Raw genomic sequence first — 19,857 nt, 5'->3', positions numbered from 1 at the left:
GGGGGGGGTATATATATATTCCTCCTTGTTAACAAAAGTTTTGACAGCATCCTTATTTTAGTGAAAACCTTAGAAAAGCATGGATTTAACCACTGCGTTGTTAAAGATGGACAATTCCACAACTCTTTGGCATGTGTGTTCTGCATTGTGTGTTTGTGTTGTTCGTGTTTGTGCACTGTGGCATGTGTGTGTATGTTTGCTCTGTAGCCCGATACGTGCGTGTCTGTGTATGTAGCCTACTGTATGTGTGCTATTATATTGTGAAAACAATGGCCCTATCGGAGCAGCCGCGGGCCAGAGCCCCCACATGGAGAGGGAGGCCCCGGTATTGTCTGAGCAGCAACAGATGTTCTTCATAAGTCCTCACATTTGACACTCACTCCTCCTCTGGGGACTTTGTTTCAACATCAACGTCTCACATGTATAAACTAGTATTACTCAATGTGCTGTAATACCATTTTTGGTTTTCTTTGGCTTGAGCAATTCTCTATTTCCATATACGATATGAACTCCAACAGTCCTAAGGCTTGAGATTCTCCCCTCTGTTGCAGAATTTAAAATCTTGATCTCCAACCTTTGTCAATCAAGTACGTGTTTTAATTGATTTGTTATCCTTACCTTTAGCCTTGCCTTGTTGTCTTATTGTTATTGTATATGCTGTGTTGTTTTATATGCCTTTTTTTGTTGTTGCTTATTTCTGTATGTACACTCGAAGTAACTGTAAATGATAGGGAAACCAGTTGCTCTTCGAGTTTAAATAAAGGTTTTAAATTAAATGAATTATGGTGCGTAAACTTTAAAGCATAAGAATAATGGGCTTTCCCCTTTGCCATTTCTTTTTACAACTTTCCCTACCAAAATGAAGAAAATAAATAGTCCTTAAAATAAATGAGACAACCAGCCTAGTTGCATAACTGCATCCCTGCCTTTATTTCACGTGGGTTATTTTTGCGGCGTCTCTCCACTAGAGTGCGCTGCATCGTGCGTGTCCAAACGTGCATTAATGCTTTTCCGAAAGGAGTGGGTCGGCGGCGGAAACCCACCACCGGACTTTATGGGATGGAAACAGAGCACTGGGTCAGTCTCGCCTCCTCTTGACAGCTTATTGTTTCATCATCGCGGACCGTGAGCGTTTGTTCAGGTATCGGATCGGGAAAAACGACTCCTCCCGTGAAACTGCTGTGGAGCCGCCGCACGGAACATGGGAGCGGAGTCGCGCGGTCCGGTGAAGTAGTAGAGTCAACGGGATCGTCCGACAGGCGAACCGACTCCCGAGGGTTTCAATTGTTGGTCAAGGTAAGTCAGAGCATGTGAGAAAAGTAGAAAAAGACATGATGTATATAGACCCTTATGAGACGGTTTCTGGTTTGATCATATCGCACAGTTCGCACTGTACCCTCTCGACCCACTGCCATTTGGGAGATCGCAGTCTGCTCAGATCATATTTCACATTTGCTGGATTTTTGAGCAATCGAGTTCGTCGTTTTTGTGATAATAACCCGAGTAAACAACAGTCTAACCAATATACTCGGTGTCCCTATCGTGAATCACGGAGATAGGACGACTGTAGACCGTTTTCTTTATTAAATATAAATCGTGCGAAACTTCTATGAATGATGATGCGCGCAGGAGTGACATGTGGAGCCTGCTGTGATTGACAGCGGGGAGGGGCGGAGGACCGTTACATATTCACGAGTCATAATTATAAGGGGGGGGGGGGCTATTCTCAAAGATTTTTTTTTATTTTTTTTCTTGCTCAAAAGGTACGGAAGGGATCGGTCGACATGGATTGCCACGGCTGCAAGAAATTTGATCTGCAGTGCTGTGCATGGATGTGTCTGCCCACCTCTAATGTCCCAGGCCACGGGGTCCGGAGGGTCATGTTGCGTTTTAATATTTTGCCCGTTCAACTAGTTTTTGTGTCAAGTGAGCACATTTAATAAGTAGAGGTCATTATGCTAAGATCCTGTTGTAGGGCAGCCTCGGTGCTCAAAGTTGGACATAGTAGAACGTTGCTGTGTTGATCGAAGATAGAGCAGTTGAAGAACAATATAACTGTTATATATTATATACATAAATAATAGATAGATATTATAGATAACAGTTAACCCACAACACAGCCTACTGGTAGATAGAAGGTAGACAACCTAGACACTTTTTTGTTGTTGATGGAAAAAAAGTAACGTAACTACATTTAAACAAGATTATTTAATTTGTCATATCCACCACCAATCATACTCCCTGGTTAATCTTCATTAAGATTTTGTGACATTTACATTTAGTCATTTAGCTGACGCTTTTATCCAAGACAAGTCAGCAGGAAGGGTACACAACTATATCAGCTGAGTAACAATGTTCATCAAAGTGTTGAGTGCTACAGTGTAGGTTAGTATAGTTAGTAGGACAAGTGCAAGGTTTTTTTGTGACGATAGCTCCATTTAAAGGGGGTCTTCTCTTTGTTTTAAGATTGACTTTTTTGCATCTCTAATAGCCACAGCTTGTATTAGGAGAAGAAACGTATCGTCTGTGGCGCCTCGACAGATTAACACTTTAATGTTTAATTGAACCCTGCTGCCTCCCATATTGTTGTGCATTAATTTGGCTTAAAGGGATTATTAGCGTGGCTTCCATCTTCTAATTAAATTGTTTTCGGAGCTTCAACTTGGTGGGGATTACACCGGGGTCAGTGTGGTTTCAGTGACAGGCAGGATACAGAGCTGTCCTGAAGGAATCCTGAAAGTGAGATGTCACTGAGGTGTCATTTCACAGACCACCGCCAATTGTCCACCAAGGAGGCTCGCCCGTCCTATAAGCTTCCCTTGCCGTCGGGGTAATTACGGTGCTTAGAATGTGTCTGATTGGAGGCCGGGCCGGCGCTAACAGCAGTTCGCCGTTAACTGTGATTTATTGGTGAAAGGATGAGAGGAGCAGCACCAGGTGTTGACAGGTCATGGTACCTAGTGAAGGAACAGATGGGGGGGGCGGGGGGTCAACGGACGCTGGGGCTGGTAGGGAGGGACAGAGGTGAGGGGACGTTTTGGTGGACCTATAAACCTAATGACCACTTGGTTTCTTTTACTGTCCGTTTCCCAGAGTCCCTCGTAGCGGGTTGTTTAGAGGCTTGTCGTTTGCCCGAGGAGGAGGAGATGCGCGCTGGACAGGAGAGAGATCATTATTTTTACGAGGGGTAATGAAAAAGGGATAAAAGAAAGTGCAGGTCTGCGTTATGAGGACAGGAACCGGTGAGGATGACGGTTATATCCACATGAAAAGAGGCGCTGGGCCGAGGCCAACACCGCTGGAGGAAGGAATAGAGACGGACTCCATGGGTGCACTTTAACGAGACCATGTTTGATGCACATATCTGTACATATCCCTTACCTACTCTTAGTTATGCTGCTGACCAGTACGACTTACTACCATAGTGTCTTTATACCTGTATCACTGTACAGGTAATACTACAACTCTGTACTACATACACAGTACCCAGTAGTACTCATTTATATATTTTATACCTAATATGTACATTGTATATTACTATTGCACTTTACTGTTACATTTGCACTCTGGTTGGATGCCAAATGTATTTTCGTTGTACTGTACTTGTGCTGTATAACGACAATACATTTTAAGCAAATCCAATCTAATCTGATCCACAGAGGATCCGAACGCCTAATAAACTGCACGCGTGGAGTTTGCATTGTGTGCAAAAGCTCTGCATGGAGTTTAGTGGAAAACCCTGAAAGCAACATTTCATAAAAGACAGCGTGACTTTATCTCGTTCTTCGTCAGGCGTTTAAGAATGCCAAGGAGGGAACGGCTGGCTTGATAAGAACTACGTCTCCAGATAAGTCGTAGAAACAGGTATCCGGTGGAGTTTTTGACTAGTTGTTGGTGAAGTTGGCGCTATAGCGGCACAGTAGGAGGAAAGTGGTCCCTGAAGACTGTGTATCACGTGTTCTTTCTGGGACAGGGCGGCGAGGAACACATGTGCATGCCGCCAGCACGGGGGTGGCATGGAGCGCGAACAGAGTAAGGAACTAAACATGCCGGCCAAAACAGAAAGGGAATCTGATCACAGATGGGATGTAAAAATTGTGAGAGCAAAGAAAACTCAGAAAATGCCAAGTTTATATGAGTACTGTACTCGTGCTGTATAATGACAATACATCTGAATCTAATCTAGATGTGTTCATCTTGCAGACTATAGAATAACAACAGAAAACTGTGTATTTGGGTGGACATGTGAACATAAACAAAAGTGACCTGTTAACAAGACAACCCTTATGTTTTGTATTATAGTTTTGTAGTAGGAAATTATTTGTTTACCCAACTTGATTTGATAGTCAAAATAATATCTATCGCCCATTTTTGTTTTGACAAACCACAGGCAGGGGGGGGCGCATGTATAACCCCCCCCCCCCCCCCCGCCACTAAAGCAGCACACCATTTACAGTCCACTTATAAAGCATTTATTACAAAGAACATTATGAACCAAAGCGCCCACTTCATTTAGTTCAAGTGAGATTGTCCAATCAGTCACAGTAGCCACGTCTCTAGGAACTCTGTGAGGCTGCGGGACAAAATGACCAGCTCTGAATAGACTTTGAGCTTTGGGCCCATCTTAATAAGCCTACTTGTTGAACCTCAAATATGCCATTATGTAACCCTGTGTTGCCTTATGTAACTATACTCTATAGGCTACCAGAGAGAAGAAAGGGGGGAAACGATACAACCGTCGTCAAGCCATTTTATATCCTGAAAGTACCTGAATTATTTTTTAAATATAATTATTTTTATTGTTTCTTTCCCCCATTATTTGATAATGATACAAAACAAAACAGTATATACGACAAAACTAAATATACTATACACACACACATACACACACATACAGTATAATGTATATACCGTATATATACATACATACACACATATACTCGTATACATGACATTACTGTATATAAATAAATGTCATGTCCTTGTAGATTTCATTCAATCAATTTAAACGATTCAGAACAATCTCACATCTCATTGCATTTTGTAACAGAAGGTATGTTGATGTAACATTAGTTACATTACCCAAAATGTTAGAACTGTTGTTGTTGTGAAAATTATGACTAAAGCCCTTTGATGTCTATCCCCTTGGATGTTATCAAAATCGAGCCATTTCACATGATCCAATCTGCTTCCTTGAAAACATTGAATAATCTGCTCTGGTTACCCTGATTGGCCCATCTGTCAGTCTGTCAGTTGCCAATAGTTGTAAAGGATATCAGCTAGTTAGCCCACAAACAAGTAATTAAACTAGTTTGCTACAACTTAGTTAATTTTAGTGGTTCAAAAACATCCATGGCAACTGTAACTCTATAACTGAGGTAATTTACTCATATGGTGCTAAAGAAACAACAGCATTTGTTTGTTTGATATCTTTTCTTTGCACATTTGCAGGTGGTTGGTTTGAATGATGCAGCATTTTCTGTGAACTTTGAATCTACATACTCACAACAACGCAGCATTTGTCTGTGTCACACACACAGAATGGCCTTTAATATGATTAGTAGAATATCTTAGCATGCATAACTTTGGCCCACTTTGCTGATTAATGATCAATTTTATGCTAGGTCATGCTGCCTGCCTCGTCTCCACCTGTTGCACAATTACAGCTGTTAACCTCTGTCCGATATGTGTGTGTGTGTGTGTGTGTGTGTGTGTGTTAGTTATTTAACTGGTGCTTATGTGTGCAGCTGTCGGGCCTTAAAGGGGCAGTTCACCCAAAATATATAGCACTTACCTAAAGTGCTATTTGCACATCCAGATAGTTTCTGTGTGATTTTCCTATTCTTGGAGATACCTGCCGTAGAGATACCTGTCGTAGAGATGTCTGTGGTCACTCCAATACAATGGAGCTGAATGGCACTCGCTTTGTGGTGCTCAAAGAAATAAATACATTTGAAAAATGATTTCTGGAAAGAGACATTGCTTTTTTGAGTTTTTCAACTGTATTTTCTCTGTTGGTGCTTTGAGCTCCACAACCCCAGTGCCATGAAGCTTCATTGTCCTGGAGTGATGGCAGACAACTCTACGGCCGTCTCTAGATTAGATGTCTCTAATCACACCGAAACAAACTGGATGGATGCTGGATAGACAAGAGAGAAATGTGCTGAATACATTTTTTTTGGGTGAACTGCCCCTTTAAGGTTGTGTAAGTGGCTCAAGAGCAGATCATTTATCTGACGTGGTGGAATGACGCAAGGCGTGTTCAGCAATGCAAATCTCAAGAGGCAATATATCATTCTCATCAGCTGTCGAGGAGCCACAGGTGTGGAAGAGAGAGGAATTATCTCAATAGAGGTAGGGCTCTATTTCTTACCGCAGGGGCTTCACCAATAGACCTATCTTGTACTTTAATTGCATTCTATTTTGTTTTATTTATGTTATTTTCTCTGAAGTTACTTATTCTGAACAGCTGGGTACATTAAGAAATTAATGTACCCAGAGTAATGTATATATATATTATGCAGTTCTATGGCTATCCTATCCGTTTAACTATATATATATATAGTAACATAACAATCTGAAGATTATGCAGTTCTATGGCTATCCTATCCGTTATATATATATATAGAATCTGCATATCTGCATAGAACTGCATAATCTTCAGATTGTTATGTTCTTTCCCCGCTTTGCTCTAAAGGATGCAAGGGGCTCATTATCTTATTGCGCTCCATATCTGAAGATGTGGCCGAGATATTTTAACCCATTGATAACTACGATATTTAATCTGTTAATATAGTACCTCTGTTAGGAGGTAAAAACACAAAAGTTTGATAATTTTTTTTTTAATTTTCGCAGAGAAATTACAAAAATAACAATAATTTTTCACATGCTAATCAAATTTACATTGGATCAAAGCGCAGATTATTACTGCAAGCATTTTACATAAGTCCCTGTCGTTTTTGAGATACAGCCATTTCTGTATCGTACTATATCACATTTAAAATTAGTAAAATTAGTAAAAAAAAAAAAAGGCACGTCTCTTGACAGTTCTCACAGCAAATAGTGTGTTTCTAGCTCTTAACAGAACACATTGTGTGGGGCTTTTTCCTTAACATACTAAATATATCATTGATAAGGGAAAACCCATACATTAATGATGTAAACCCATACATTAATGAGGTAAACCCATACGAAAATAAATAAACCTGTGCTGTAGCCTCATACGTTGACCGATAATAATTTCAACAGATTTCTGCTCAGGTCAGCTGGTACTTTAAGTGCTGTAAAGGAAATGATAAAGAAATTCCACTCTGGACCTTTAATGGGGCCTTTAGTTTAGATGCATCATTTAGCCTTTTTTTCACACATTATACATTATAGTAGACTAAGAAAGTGCAAATTAACTCTTTGATCATAAAAATTAGGTCAAACCCGCTGGGAATCGGGGCTCTTCTCGGGTTGCGCTGAGAAAAGCTTGAATTCTCTCCAGAAAACAAGTTGAACAAAGAACTTCAAGGTTGCCTTTTACGAGGGAGGGAATTCTCTACTCCAATGTGTGCAAAAACCACAGGCAAGGTCTGATCTGGTTTGGATGAAGGTTGGTTATTTTAGATGAAGGTTGGTGATTTTCTGGAATGTTAATCAAGGTATTGGAGGAATGGTGTTGGCGTGGACAATGAGAACGGCTCCGAGGCTGATTCGAACTTGACTGGACTTGCTATCCTGGGATGCGCACGTCAAAGAAATGTATCCCGGTGTCTTCATAACGATGTTATCTCCACTGCTCCCACGTAATGTCTTTTCTAGCACGGAGAATGAACACTCGCATACCGGTTCCATGGTTAAGCCTAGATCTGTTCTCGATTCCATTTAAAGGGGAACTTCACAGAAAAACAATGCTGATTTGTGTTGCACATAATCTCACATGTGCCCCAGAACTGTAGGCAGTTCCTCACACATTCATTCATAACGGTTATTTTCGACAGTTATCGAGAGTCGATGAGTTTGAATGTGTCCTCCGGTGATGTCGTCGGAGGACACAGAATCCTTGTATCTTATTACAGATCAATGAAATGAAATGGGGATTGCCATTCAGTGATTCAAGGACTCTGTGTCCTCCTCCGAGTTCTCTGACGGACACATTCAAACTCATTCATTCTCAAAAACCCGAAATGAATTTGTGCAAAACGTTTTGGGGATATAATGTGAGATTATGTGCAAAATAAATCAAATCAAAATCAAATACAATTTATTTATAGGGCCCGACAACACACGTTAATGTCCCCATGGGCCGTACAGGTCTTCTTTAAACAAGTCAAGAAGAAACATAACAATAAGTCAAGAACAGAACAAGAACACCATAAGGTCCAAACATTTTTAGATGAATGCAAATAAATGAAAGAATGCAAGCACTCCCAGACATACCCCACGCGAAGGTAAGGAAAAACTCACTAAAACCTAACAATAGGGAAAAAAGCTCCACAGGCAGTGTGGAGGAGAGAAACCTTAGAAGGGCCATTCAAGGGGGGATCTCCCTTCTTAGATGTTGGTGATAGTAGTGTTGCAGACGGACAGTTGGTAAGCATGCACTCATGTGTGTAGTGAAACACAGATGAGTGCATGCAATAGCAACTGAACATTTTGAAAGATTAAAGATAGAGCTAATAGCGATAGCAACTGAACATTTTGAAAGATTAAAGATAGAGCTGATAGCGGATCTATTTGAGGCACAGGGGCGGCGCAAAGAGGGTCACGTCCTCCCCGTCTTAGTCACGGGACAATCTACATCATTCATTAGTGCCCCTTTTTTCCTTTTAAAGGACGCTTTTAATCAGATTAATGTGAATGCGTCTCTGTAAATCCCATCCAGTACAACTATGTGAAGAAGAAAAGATAAAACCATCTTCACTGAGATCATTGCTCTGTGGTTTGAATACATACATTTCATGTTCAAGTTTCAAGTTTCAAGTTTGTTTATTAATTGTCACAATAAAATACACATACTTTACGGTGAAATGCTTGGTTCTGTATGAGCCCCTGAGAGTGTGCTTCATACATTAAAAAAAAGTAAGTAAAAAAGTAAGTAAATACAACAATATACATATATACAATATACAATACAATATACAATCTAAAGTACAACCTAGATACAAAAGTACAGTGAGTAAACATGTGTAAACAGTGAGGTACAATGCAGAAAATGAGGTACAACACTTTAAGGTAAGTTGCAAATGAGGTATGCATGTAGTGCAAATCTCTTTAATAATAGATCAATATAATGTGGTGTTAAAGTGTCTAAAGTGAGTGTTAAGGTGAGTGTTTGTTTAAAAGTGAGTGTGTGCGTGTGGATGTGTGCAATGAGTGTAGATGATGGGTTGTTACATGGAGTCATTGAGCATCCTGATGGGGATAGAAGCTCCTTCTGAGTCTCTCTGTACTGGCCATGAGACTCCGGCAGCGCTTGCCTTTCCCATCACTATAATGGATCCTTGTATTAATGGAATTCTTGTCTACGTGACTCCCACGGTGTACGTCCGCCTCAGTATAAATAGACGGTGGAACTCATGCCGTCTGTGTCCGGCGAGCCTCTCTGTTCTGCAGTATGTAGGTCTGTGCTGCGTGCGGTGACTCAGGCAAAGAGGTACAAATGGCCACGGTCTGGTCTAATTTGGGGGGGGGGGGGGTAGAGGTTGAGCATTGAGGTAGACTAGAGGTTGACCATTGGAATTTAGAGAAAGCTAAAGTATCTCTTGAAATGTTGTAATTTAAGATAAGATAAGATATACCTTTGTTGAATTTTCATGTGTCGAGTCGGCTGTAATTTTGGAGACTGGGAAAATACAGTTTTCTTACCTTGTTGTAGTAGTGACTAGTGACGTGAATATTTAAGAAAATAGCTTTAGGATCACTTCTGTAAAGAAAGACTTCGCTGTGGAAGAGAAATAAACCATTTGGATATCTTTGTTTTACACCGGAGCGGCTGTGGACCTTATTTTTCTTTATCAACGAACGTACTACTCGCGAGTAAGCAACTTTAACCAGTAGAGTGGAACGTCGGCCCTGATACGTATATTGTGCGTGCGTGTGAACGTTGACATGAAAAGAAAAAAGGTAAAAAAAAAAATAATTTAAAGTGCAATTTCTTTAATGTTTTTTTATTTTTTATTACGGTATCTCACGTGAATCGATACTCGGTAGTACCGAGTACCGACGTGTTTCGGTAAGTACCTTTAAAAGTACCGAATTCGGTACCCATCCCTATACACAAGGTGCAGTATACACAAGGTGCAAGGTGCCCAGTATACACAAGGTGCCCAGTATACACAAGGTACAAGGTGCCCAGTATACACAAGGTGCAAGGTGCCCAGTATACACAAGGTACAAGGTGCCCAGTATACACAAGGTGCAAGGTGCCCAGTATACACAAGGTGCAAGGTGCCCAGTATACACAAGGTACACGGTGCCCAGTATACACAAGGTGCAAGGTGCCCAGTATACACAAGGTACAAGGTGCCCAGTATACACAAGGTACAAGGTGCCCAGTATACACAAGGTACAAGGTGCCCAGTATACACAAGGTACAAGGTGCCCAGTATACACAAGGTACAAGGTGCCCAGTATACACAAGGTACAAGGTGCCCAGTATACACAAGGTGCAAGGTGCCCAGTATACACAAGGTGCAAGGTGCCCAGTATACACAAGGTGCAAGGTGCCCAGTATACACAAGGTGCCCAGTATACACAAGGTACAAGGTGCCCAGTATACACAAGGTGCAAGGTGCCCAGTATACACAAGGTGCAAGGTGCCCAGTATACACAAGGTACAAGGTGCCCAGTATACACAAGGTGCAAGGTGCCCAGTATACACAAGGTGCCCAGTATACACAAGGTACAAGGTGCCCAGTATACACAAGGTGCAAGGTGCCCACCCAGTATACACAAGGTGCCCAGTATACACAAGGTGCCCAGTATACACAAGGTACCCTAACTAATTTCCATTCCTCACGTCTTGTTAGTGTGTTGTAAGTATGGCCAACTTAATTCCCCCCCCTACATCGTCAAATAATGCATCCACGTCGTCACTTTCTTTCAACAGAAACTCTCCACGACGCCCGAGTGAGACGCTGCTCTTCTTCTTAGCCCTCTCTCTGCTTGTTTCCTCAGAGCAGAATGACGCTGCTCCTGTGGTTCGGGGTGTCGCTGGCGGTGGCCGTCCACTCCGGCACGGTGAAGAAGAACTGCCACCCCGGCTGCCACTGCGAGGTGGAGAGCTTCGGCCTCTTCGACAGCTTCAGCCTGACCAGGGTGGACTGCCGAGGGCTGGGCCCCAGCAGCACCATGCCCATCCCCATCCCCCTGGACACCGCCCACCTGGACCTGTCCTCCAACACCGTGGGGTCGCTCACCGACGCCATGCTGACCGGGCCTGGCTACACCACCCTGGTTAGCTTAGACCTCAGCAGCAACCTCATCACCAAGGTCAGTCAGAAGAACATCCTTTTGAATTAATTGAACGTTAAAGGTGCTGGAAGTGGTATTTCTTTTGTTAAAATTATGTTTTAAATAGCTCTACATTCCGTCAGCCATCACTGATATAGAGTGTTTGGTCATATAACATGGGTCTTTCAGTCCCTCCGTTCTCCAGTAAACACAAAATACATTTTTCTGGTATCCCTTCCCCCTCCATCCAATCAGGAGATATTTTTACTTATTTCAAGTCAATCTTGCCAAGCCAAATTTGCTTTCTACACGGGTAGATTGGCTTGTTTCAAGGACACATTTGCTTAAAACTAGTTTACTACTTTTATTTCTTATTTTTGTCTGTGTATGTATGTACTTTATGTTTACTGCAGAGCGGAGGGACTTGGAGACCCATGTTACTGATCAAACACTATATCAGTGATGGCTGTTGGAGTGTAGAGCTGTTTTTCTTTAACATTGGCCACTTTAACGTAGACAACTTATTTTAACAAACAAAAAACCTTTTAATCTTCATTTAACCGGGAAGTCCCTTGAGATTTAAATCTCTTTTTCGAGGGAGACCTGGCAAACACAGCACACCATTACAAAGTTACAAATGATAAAATAGAGCATGTTAAAAATGTCTTTTGAATTTGTCTAAATTGCGGCTCAAACTCTTTTAATATATCTACTGTATATAGTGATTAATACGAGACTATGATATCATCTACGATTCCGGTTATAGTTATCACAGCGGATGTGGAAGCGTCTTAACCCTTTCACTACCGCACTATAGAAGGTTAACCCTTTCACTACCACACTATAGAAGGTTAATAACCCTTTCACTACCACAGAGGGTTAACCTGTAAACTAACCTTCTGTAGTGTGGTAGTGAACGCGTTAACCTTCTGTAGTGTGTTAGTGAAAGCGGTAACCCTTTGTAGTGTGGTAGTGAAAGCATTAACCCTTTGTAGTGTGGTAGTGAAAGGTTAGCCTTCTGTAGTGTGGTTAAAGGGTTAAACTGAATCTGAGAATGAGATGATAAGAACTCTACCTTCCTTCTTGTTCTTCCTCTTCTCCTCCCCCTCTTATTCATTATTCTATTTCTTCTCCTCTCTTCTTTTTTTTTTTTAAACTTAAATTTTTATTAACACTTATAGACAAACAGCACTTACAGAAAAAAGAAACTAACAACACAATAAAAACAAAAAACAAAACAGTGCACATAAATGGTTACATGGGTATCATGGTTAGTTGTCTGGTTCCACTACAGTTGTTTTCCAGGTACTTAATACAAAGGCTGATTGTGTACCTCCCTTAAACAGGTATAAAAATATAATTCCTACTCAAAAATATTAAATACCGACTAAGGCATGCATGTGTGATATGGGTCCAGAGACCCTCCTTGAGCTTCTTTCTTCCCTTATCCTTCGTCCTTTTTTTTTTTTTTTTTTTTTTACTTTCTCTTTGCCTTTTGATTCACCCATACACAAACCACATCATCCCTGAATATTAATATAACACTGTTAAACAGACATAAATAGTAAAGTACAAAAACATAAAACAATTGTAATACCCCAAAAAAAAAGATATATTATAAAATACTAACTAAAGCAAAAGTGTGTGACATGGGTTCAGAGACCCTCCTTGAACTTCTTTCCTCCTTTACCCTTCGCCCTCTTGTGTTGCATTTGGTTCTTCCTCTGTGATGTCGTTTTCGTTCCCTTTATAATCCTCCCACTTTACCCATCTTTCCCCAAATTTCTCTTCCTGTAGCCTCAGCATGTGCGTTATCCTCTCCATATCCTGTATCTCCTCTACTATTCCTACCCATTGTGCTATTGTCGGTGGGTCTTCCTTGTACCACAGTCTCGTTATTGCTTTTCTGGCCGATATCAACATTATCTTTATTAAATATTTGTCCCCCCCCTGTATTCCCTCGTGTGTCAGGTCCCCTAAGTACAGCACCAGTCCCGTTTGTGGCAATCCGTATCCTAATATTCTGATCATTGCCTCCCCTATCTCCTCCCAATACCCCTTCAGCTTCTGACATCCCCAGAATATGTGCGTGTGATTTGCCCCCTCCTTCCCACACATCCTCCAGCATGCTCTTTGTGTTGGTGCATATTTTCCCTTCAGCTCTGGGGTTATAAAGAATCTGATTATGTTTTTCCATCCAAACTCTTTCCATATCCTCGATCCTGTTGTTGAATGTTGCACCTCGCATATGTCCCCCCATTCCTTCCCTGTTATTTCTATCTCTAGCTCTCTCTCCCATTTCTCCCTTATGTAATCGGTCGTGTGTCCCTTGCTGTTCATTATAGCCCGGTATATTGCTGATATTACTCTTCCTTGCCCCCCTTCGTATGCCCATACTATCATCTTTATTATTCCATTCTGTTCTTCGTCTTTGGCCCCCCTTATTTCTTTGTTGTAGTAGTCTCTAACCTGTAGATATCTGAAGTGGTCCCTGTTTTCTAGTCCAAATTTTTCCTTTAATTTTTGTAGTGTCTGCATTTCCCCCTTCTCTATCATTTTGCATATCGCTCTTGCCCCCCCCCCCCTCTCCCACCTTCTGAATCCATGGTCTAACCTCCCTGGTTTGAATCTATTGTCTCCTCTCTTTTACTTAATAAATAGTAATAATAATAATAATAATAATAATAATACATTTGATTTATATAGCACTTTTCTCAGTGCTCAAAGACGCTTTACAGTGTAGGATAAAAAAAGAACAGCGAAACAAAACCAAACAAACAGCTATGGGTTAAAAGCAAGAGGTGGGTTTTGAGGGCTGGTTTAAAGGATGGTTGGGTGTTGGCCTTGCGGATGTGGCTGGGGAGGGCTTTCCAGAGGGAGGGGGCAGCTGCAGCAAAGGCCCTGTTGCCCCATGACTGGAGATTGGTTGTGATGGGATGTAAGAGGTTGGTGTCAGCAGACCTGAGGTGACGGGGTGGGTGGAGGGGGTGGAGGAGGTCAGAGAGGTAGGGGTGGTGGTGGTGGAGGAGGTCAGAGAGGTAGAGGTGGTGGAGGAGGTCAGAGAGGTAGAGGTGGTGGAGGAGGTCAGAGAGGTAGAGGTGGTGGAGGAGGTCAGAGGTAGAGGTGGTGGAGGAGGTCAGAGAGGTAGAGGTGGTGGAGGAGGTCAGAGGTAGAGGTGGTGAGGAGGTCAGAGAGGTAGAGGTGGAGGAGGAGGTCAGAGAGGTAGAGGTGGTGGAGGAGGTCAGAGAGGTAGAGGTGGTGGAGGAGGTCAGAGGTAGAGGTGGTGAGGAGGTCAGAGAGGTAGAGGTGGAGGAGGAGGTCAGAGAGGTAGAGGTGGAGGAGGAGGTCAGAGAGGTAGAGGTGGTGGAGGAGGAGGTCAGAGAGGTAGAGGTGGTGGAGGAGGTCAGAGAGGTAGAGGTGGTGGAGGAGGTCAGAGAGGTAGAGGTGGTGGAGGAGGTCAGAGAGGTAGAGGTGATGGAGGAGGAGGTCAGAGAGGTAGAGGTGGTGGAGGAGGTCAGAGAGGTAGAGGTGGTGGAGGAGGAGGTCAGAGAGGTAGAGGTGGTGGAGGAGGTCAGAGAGGTAGAGGTGGTGGAGGAGGTCAGAGAGGTAGAGGTGGTGGTGGAGGAGGTCGAGGTAGAGGTGGTGGAGGAGGTCAGAGAGGTAGAGGTGGTGGAGGAGGTCAGAGGTAGAGGTGATGGAGGAGGTCAGAGAGGTAGAGGTGGTGGAGGAGGTCAGAGAGGTAGAGGTGGTGGAGGAGGTCGAGGTAGAGGTGGTGGAGGAGGTCAGAGAGGTAGAGGTGGTGGAGGAGGTCGAGGTAGAGGTGGTGGAGGAGGTCAGAGAGGTAGAGGTGGTGGAGGAGGTCAGAGAGGTAGAGGTGGTGGAGGAGGTCAGAGGTAGAGGTGGAGGAGGAGGTCAGAGAGGTAGAGGTAGTGGTGGAGGAGGTCGAGGTAGAGGTGGTGGAGGAGGTCAGAGAGGTAGAGGTGATGGAGGAGGTCAGAGAGGTAGAGGTGGTGGAGGAGGTCAGAGAGGTAGAGGTGGTGGAGGAGGTCAGAGGTAGAGGTGGTGGAGGAGGTCAGAGAGGTAGAGGAGGTGGAGGAGGTCAGAGGTAGAGGTGGTGGAGGAGGTCAGAGAGGTAGAGGAGGTGGAGGAGGTCAGAGGTAGAGGTGGTGGAGGAGGTCAGAGAGGTAGAGGTGGTGGAGGAGGTCAGAGAGGTAGAGGTGGTGGAGGAGGTCAGAGAGGTAGAGGTGGAGGAGGTCAGAGAGGTAGAGGTGGTGGAGGAGGTCAGAGAGGTAGAGGTTGTGGAGGAGGTCAGAGAGGTAGAGGTGGTGGAGGAGGTCAGGGAGGTAGAGGTGGTGGAGGAGGTCAGAGAGGTAGAGGTGGTGGAGGAGGTCAGGGAGGTAGAGGTGGTGGAGGAGGTCAGAGAGGTAGAGGTGGAGGAGGAGGTCAGAGGCAAAGGTGGTGGAGGAGGCGGTCATGGAGGACAGGGGTGATGTGGTCAGAGCGGTGGGTGGAGGTGAGCATGCAGGCAGCAGAGTTTTGGACATATTGGAGTTTGACATATTACTTATTCTCCTCTTTCTTCTCCTCCAATTCCCAGGTGAGTCCCAATGCGCTGTCCAGACTCCGTTACCTGGAGACTCTCGACCTGAGCCACAATACCCTGGAGAGTCTCTCGCGTGGCTGCTTCTCCGGCCTCCCCCTGGCAGAGGTCGACCTCAGCTACAACCGCTTCCGGGCGTTCGACATGGACGTGTTCGCCACCAAAGTCCACGGCACTCCCGTCAGCGTGGATCTGTCGCACAACCAGCTAACGACCGTCACCAGGAGTCCACGCGGAGGAGTCCTACACATCCTGAGCTTGACCCTGACGGGGAACAAGCTGACGTCCGTCCCGGAGCTGGCGGGCGTCCCGCTGAGGGACCTGAACCTGGACAGCAACCCCATCTCCCGCATAGAGGAGGGGGCCTTCTCTCAGCTGAAAGATCTGGTTCACCTGTCCCTCAGCGGCCTCCGTGACCTGCAGGAGATCCAGCCGCACAGCTTCAAAGGCCTGCAAAGTCTCCAAGTTCTGGACCTGTCCAACAACCCCAGACTCAAAACCCTGAGCCCCGCCGTCTTCAGCGGACTAGTCTCCCTGCAGGAGCTCAATCTGTCCGGCTCCGGGGTGACGTCCCTGCCGAGTAACATGCTGAGCCACCTGCCCAGCGTCAAGAGCATCCGACTGGGAGAGAACGTCCACTGCTGGAGGACTCGGAAACAGGGACAGTTCCACTGGCAGGTGGGGCAGGTGACGCACGACGACGTGCTTAACTGTAACGTGGAGGGCGTTGTGTTGTGAAGATGCGCCACGCGTAACGGACCACTCTTTTTAACATTCAGTGCCAGAACTGTGCCTTTTGTACACATTATGCAAAACACTTTCTGTCTGTGTTGTTCCAGTCACTTGAGTTTTTGCTGTTTTAAAGATTGTTTGTGGTCCCAATGTTTCAATTAAGTACGTCTTAAGAAGAATAGTGAAACCTTCATGAACACCAGGTAAGACTTTAGCAGATGTTAAAGGATAAGGCCGGTGTAATAAAAATGAACTGGACCAAAAGACCAAAACCTACAATGTGTTTCTTCTACTTCTACAACTATACTTACTTACTGACAGCGATGGCTTCAGAAGTAGCTCTGGTTCAGGGAGACTCGAAGCAATCGCTGTCTCTTCGTAAAGTAGTTCCAGGAAAAAGCACAACGCTTTGGGTTCATCTCAGTGATGACTTACACTGGACCAAAGCAGACAGTGCAGCTCTGTGACTTTGTTGAACCGTTGTTGGACAACAATGGAGTTCTATGACTTCTGGATATGAGCTAGTATCTGGTGTTGGCTGGATGGACCGTACTTGTAAGTAGAAGAAATGCCTTTCTTTTGGCCTTTTTCATATGTTGATACAAACAAAAAAACATCTGCCCTATCCTCTAAACATCTCCTTTATGTCTTCATAAGTCTTAACATGTGTTTGTGAATGATTCACGAGTACAACATGTTACTTAATTGGAAGTGGGACCATTTTAACTATTTGTATTTTTGCACTTAATTCCATTCATGGATTTTTAACAATCAACTCACAGACAAGGCCAAACATAATGCAACGTAATACAGTACAACACGTATTATGCATTACTCATAATACCCAATTAGCAGCAATAGTTAGACCACCAAGGTTTTCTCTTTCCCTTTGAAGCAGATGCTGGGTTTATGAAATTGATGTACATGAAGCATAATCAGGATAGAAGATATTTTATCGTTGTCCATCATCATTGGCACCTTAGTGGAACATGCCAGGTGACTGTGAGTAAGAATTTATATATCAAAAGAATACAAAGAAATATATACTATGCAAGGATCACACTTCAGTTGACATTGTCCTATAGTCAAACCTAAACCTAACCTATAATGTTAAACCTGGCGGGTCTTATCTTTCAAAGGACATTGCCAGAACGTAACGTGGCTTTACATAAAGACACCAGCCCATAAATTGAGAATGTGTCATTTATTAAAACTCATTTGGGTCTATAAACTCAAAACATTCTGTGGGTCCACAAAATACATGATGACATGGTTTGAAGTCTGACTTCTCTGGTTTCTGGCTTTGGGCCATTTTGTGTTCACAGAAATGTATTGAACTTTGCTAGATCATAGAGATGACATATTCGAATTCATCATTTCGATGGTGTCCCTCTGTTAAGACTAGGAACTCGCTGTTTCAAACACATCAGCACATCATACGATATCAGTAAATAAGACTTGAATGTTGAATTCTCCCTGACCCGCCATCGAACAAATAACTAGACGGATATTTCAAAACACAACAGTGAATACGGCTTCTTTCAAGTAAAGCAGGTCGGCTTACTAGGATAATAGTATCCAACACATCATTCCCTTTCATACCTGTTATAATTTACTACGCCACAACTACTACAAATGTCTGGAAATGTGGATTTGTGTTTCGCTCATACCATTTCATGTTGAAACATATCAGAAAGCATCCAGCTCTGCTACGTGTGGGAGTGCGTTCGGTATGTAGCCCTGCCTTGGTATCCCTGCCTTGGTATTCCTGCCTTGGTATCCCTGCCTTGGTATCCCTGCCTTGGTATTCCTGCCTTGGTATTCGTGCCTTGGTATTCGTGCCTTGGTATTCCTGCCTTGGTATTCCTGCCTTGGTATTCCTGCCTTGGTATTCCTGCCTTGGTATTCCTGCCTTGGTGTTCCTACCTTGGTATCCCTGCCTTGGTATTCGTGCCTTGGTATTCCTGCCTTGGTATTCCTGCCTTGGTATTCCTGCCTTGGTATTCCTACCTTGGTATCCCTGCCTTGGTATTCCTGCCTTGGTGTTCCTGCCTTGGTGTTCCTGCCTTGGTATTCCTGCCTTGGTGTTCCTGTGGTGTCACTATGGACCTAAGACGACTCTTCAGTCTCACGACTGCAGATGAGGTGTTTTTGAATGTCAAGGATGTCTGTGTGTAGAAGTTTTATACGTGTAACTATTATTGTACATACCTTTTGTATACAAATCATATGTAATAGATTGACTATTCCCACACTTACAGCTTAGACGATTATACGTGTATATATATAGTCTAAATCGGTTTATTTTTCTCTGACATTCCATTTAACTCTTTTCTTTCTGCTAAAATACCCTGCAGGTTGTCGTTGCAACCGCGCCCTTGTGACCATAGAGCAACCATTGCTAGGTGTGTCTATGAAGAAAATGATACAAAGCTCCACCTTGAAAATAAATCTCACTTAAAGGGCCGATTCTGTCAAGTGTCCCTCCTTTATTTCACAATGTCACATTGACGCCTGTTTTCCTTGAGCAGAGCTCAAGTTGAGTCCGAGTGACTCACAGGGTGGACCATCTGATTGATGTCCAAGAGAGGAGGACTTGGGTTTCAGTGGTTCACCCTCGTAGCGTCTTATTTACTTCCTACAATGCAGTCGTTACTATGAGCTCTTTTATTTACTTGGAGCTTCTCTGAGGGAAACACAAGACACTCACACTAGTGGTCTCGAGTGGTCCTTTCTAAACACAAGTGGCCAGACACAACCCCAAGCGCTTGGCAGGGGTGCCTCGTCGTGCTGGTCCTGCCGCCTGGGGGGGGGGGGGGGGGGGGGGAGGGAGAGATGGAGAGAGAGGGAGGGAGAGAGAAATGGAGAGGGGGGAGAGAGAGAGGGGGGAAGAGGTGCGAGAGAGAGAGGGGGGGAGAGAGACCGAGAGAGGGGGAGAGAGAGAGAGGTGTCGTACGGATCTCTGCATCTTGAGAACGAGGGTTCCATTGTGAGGCTCCTCCACGGAGACAGGAGTATTCAGATGTGCCTTCTCTCTCTCTCTCTCTCTCTCTCTCTCTCTCTCTCTCTTTTCTTGACGCTGCCAA

At 43.9% G+C, this 19,857-nt stretch overlaps 1 protein-coding gene across 4 annotated transcripts; it reads left to right on the top strand.

The window, feature by feature from the left end:
- Nucleotides 1-1,025: 1,025 nt before the first annotated feature.
- Nucleotides 1,026-19,238, top strand: tsku (tsukushi small leucine rich proteoglycan homolog). 4 transcript variants are annotated; one of them, XM_084316449.1, is made up of 3 exons: nt 1,026-1,296; nt 11,169-11,478; nt 16,037-19,238. In XM_084316449.1, exons 2-3 carry the CDS (start codon nt 11,170-11,172, stop codon nt 16,775-16,777), a joined length of 1,050 nt encoding a protein of 349 aa, XP_084172575.1. In that variant the 5' UTR covers nt 1,026-1,296; nt 11,169; the 3' UTR covers nt 16,778-19,238. The 4 variants fall into 4 exon arrangements, with proteins under 4 accessions (XP_084172575.1, XP_084172574.1, XP_084172573.1 ...); XM_084316448.1 differs by having other exon boundaries at nt 11,164-11,478; XM_084316447.1 differs by lacking the exon at nt 1,026-1,296 and adding an exon at nt 6,227-6,354 and having other exon boundaries at nt 11,164-11,478.
- The last annotated feature ends 619 nt before the right edge of the window (nt 19,239-19,857 follow it).

This window comes from Notolepis coatsorum (assembly GCF_963971535.1).
Source record: "Notolepis coatsorum genome assembly, chromosome: 1".
Taxonomy (NCBI): domain Eukaryota; kingdom Metazoa; phylum Chordata; class Actinopteri; order Aulopiformes; family Paralepididae; genus Notolepis; species Notolepis coatsorum.
Note: the sequence above shows the minus strand (reverse complement) of the source record. Positions and strands in the feature narration are given on the sequence as shown.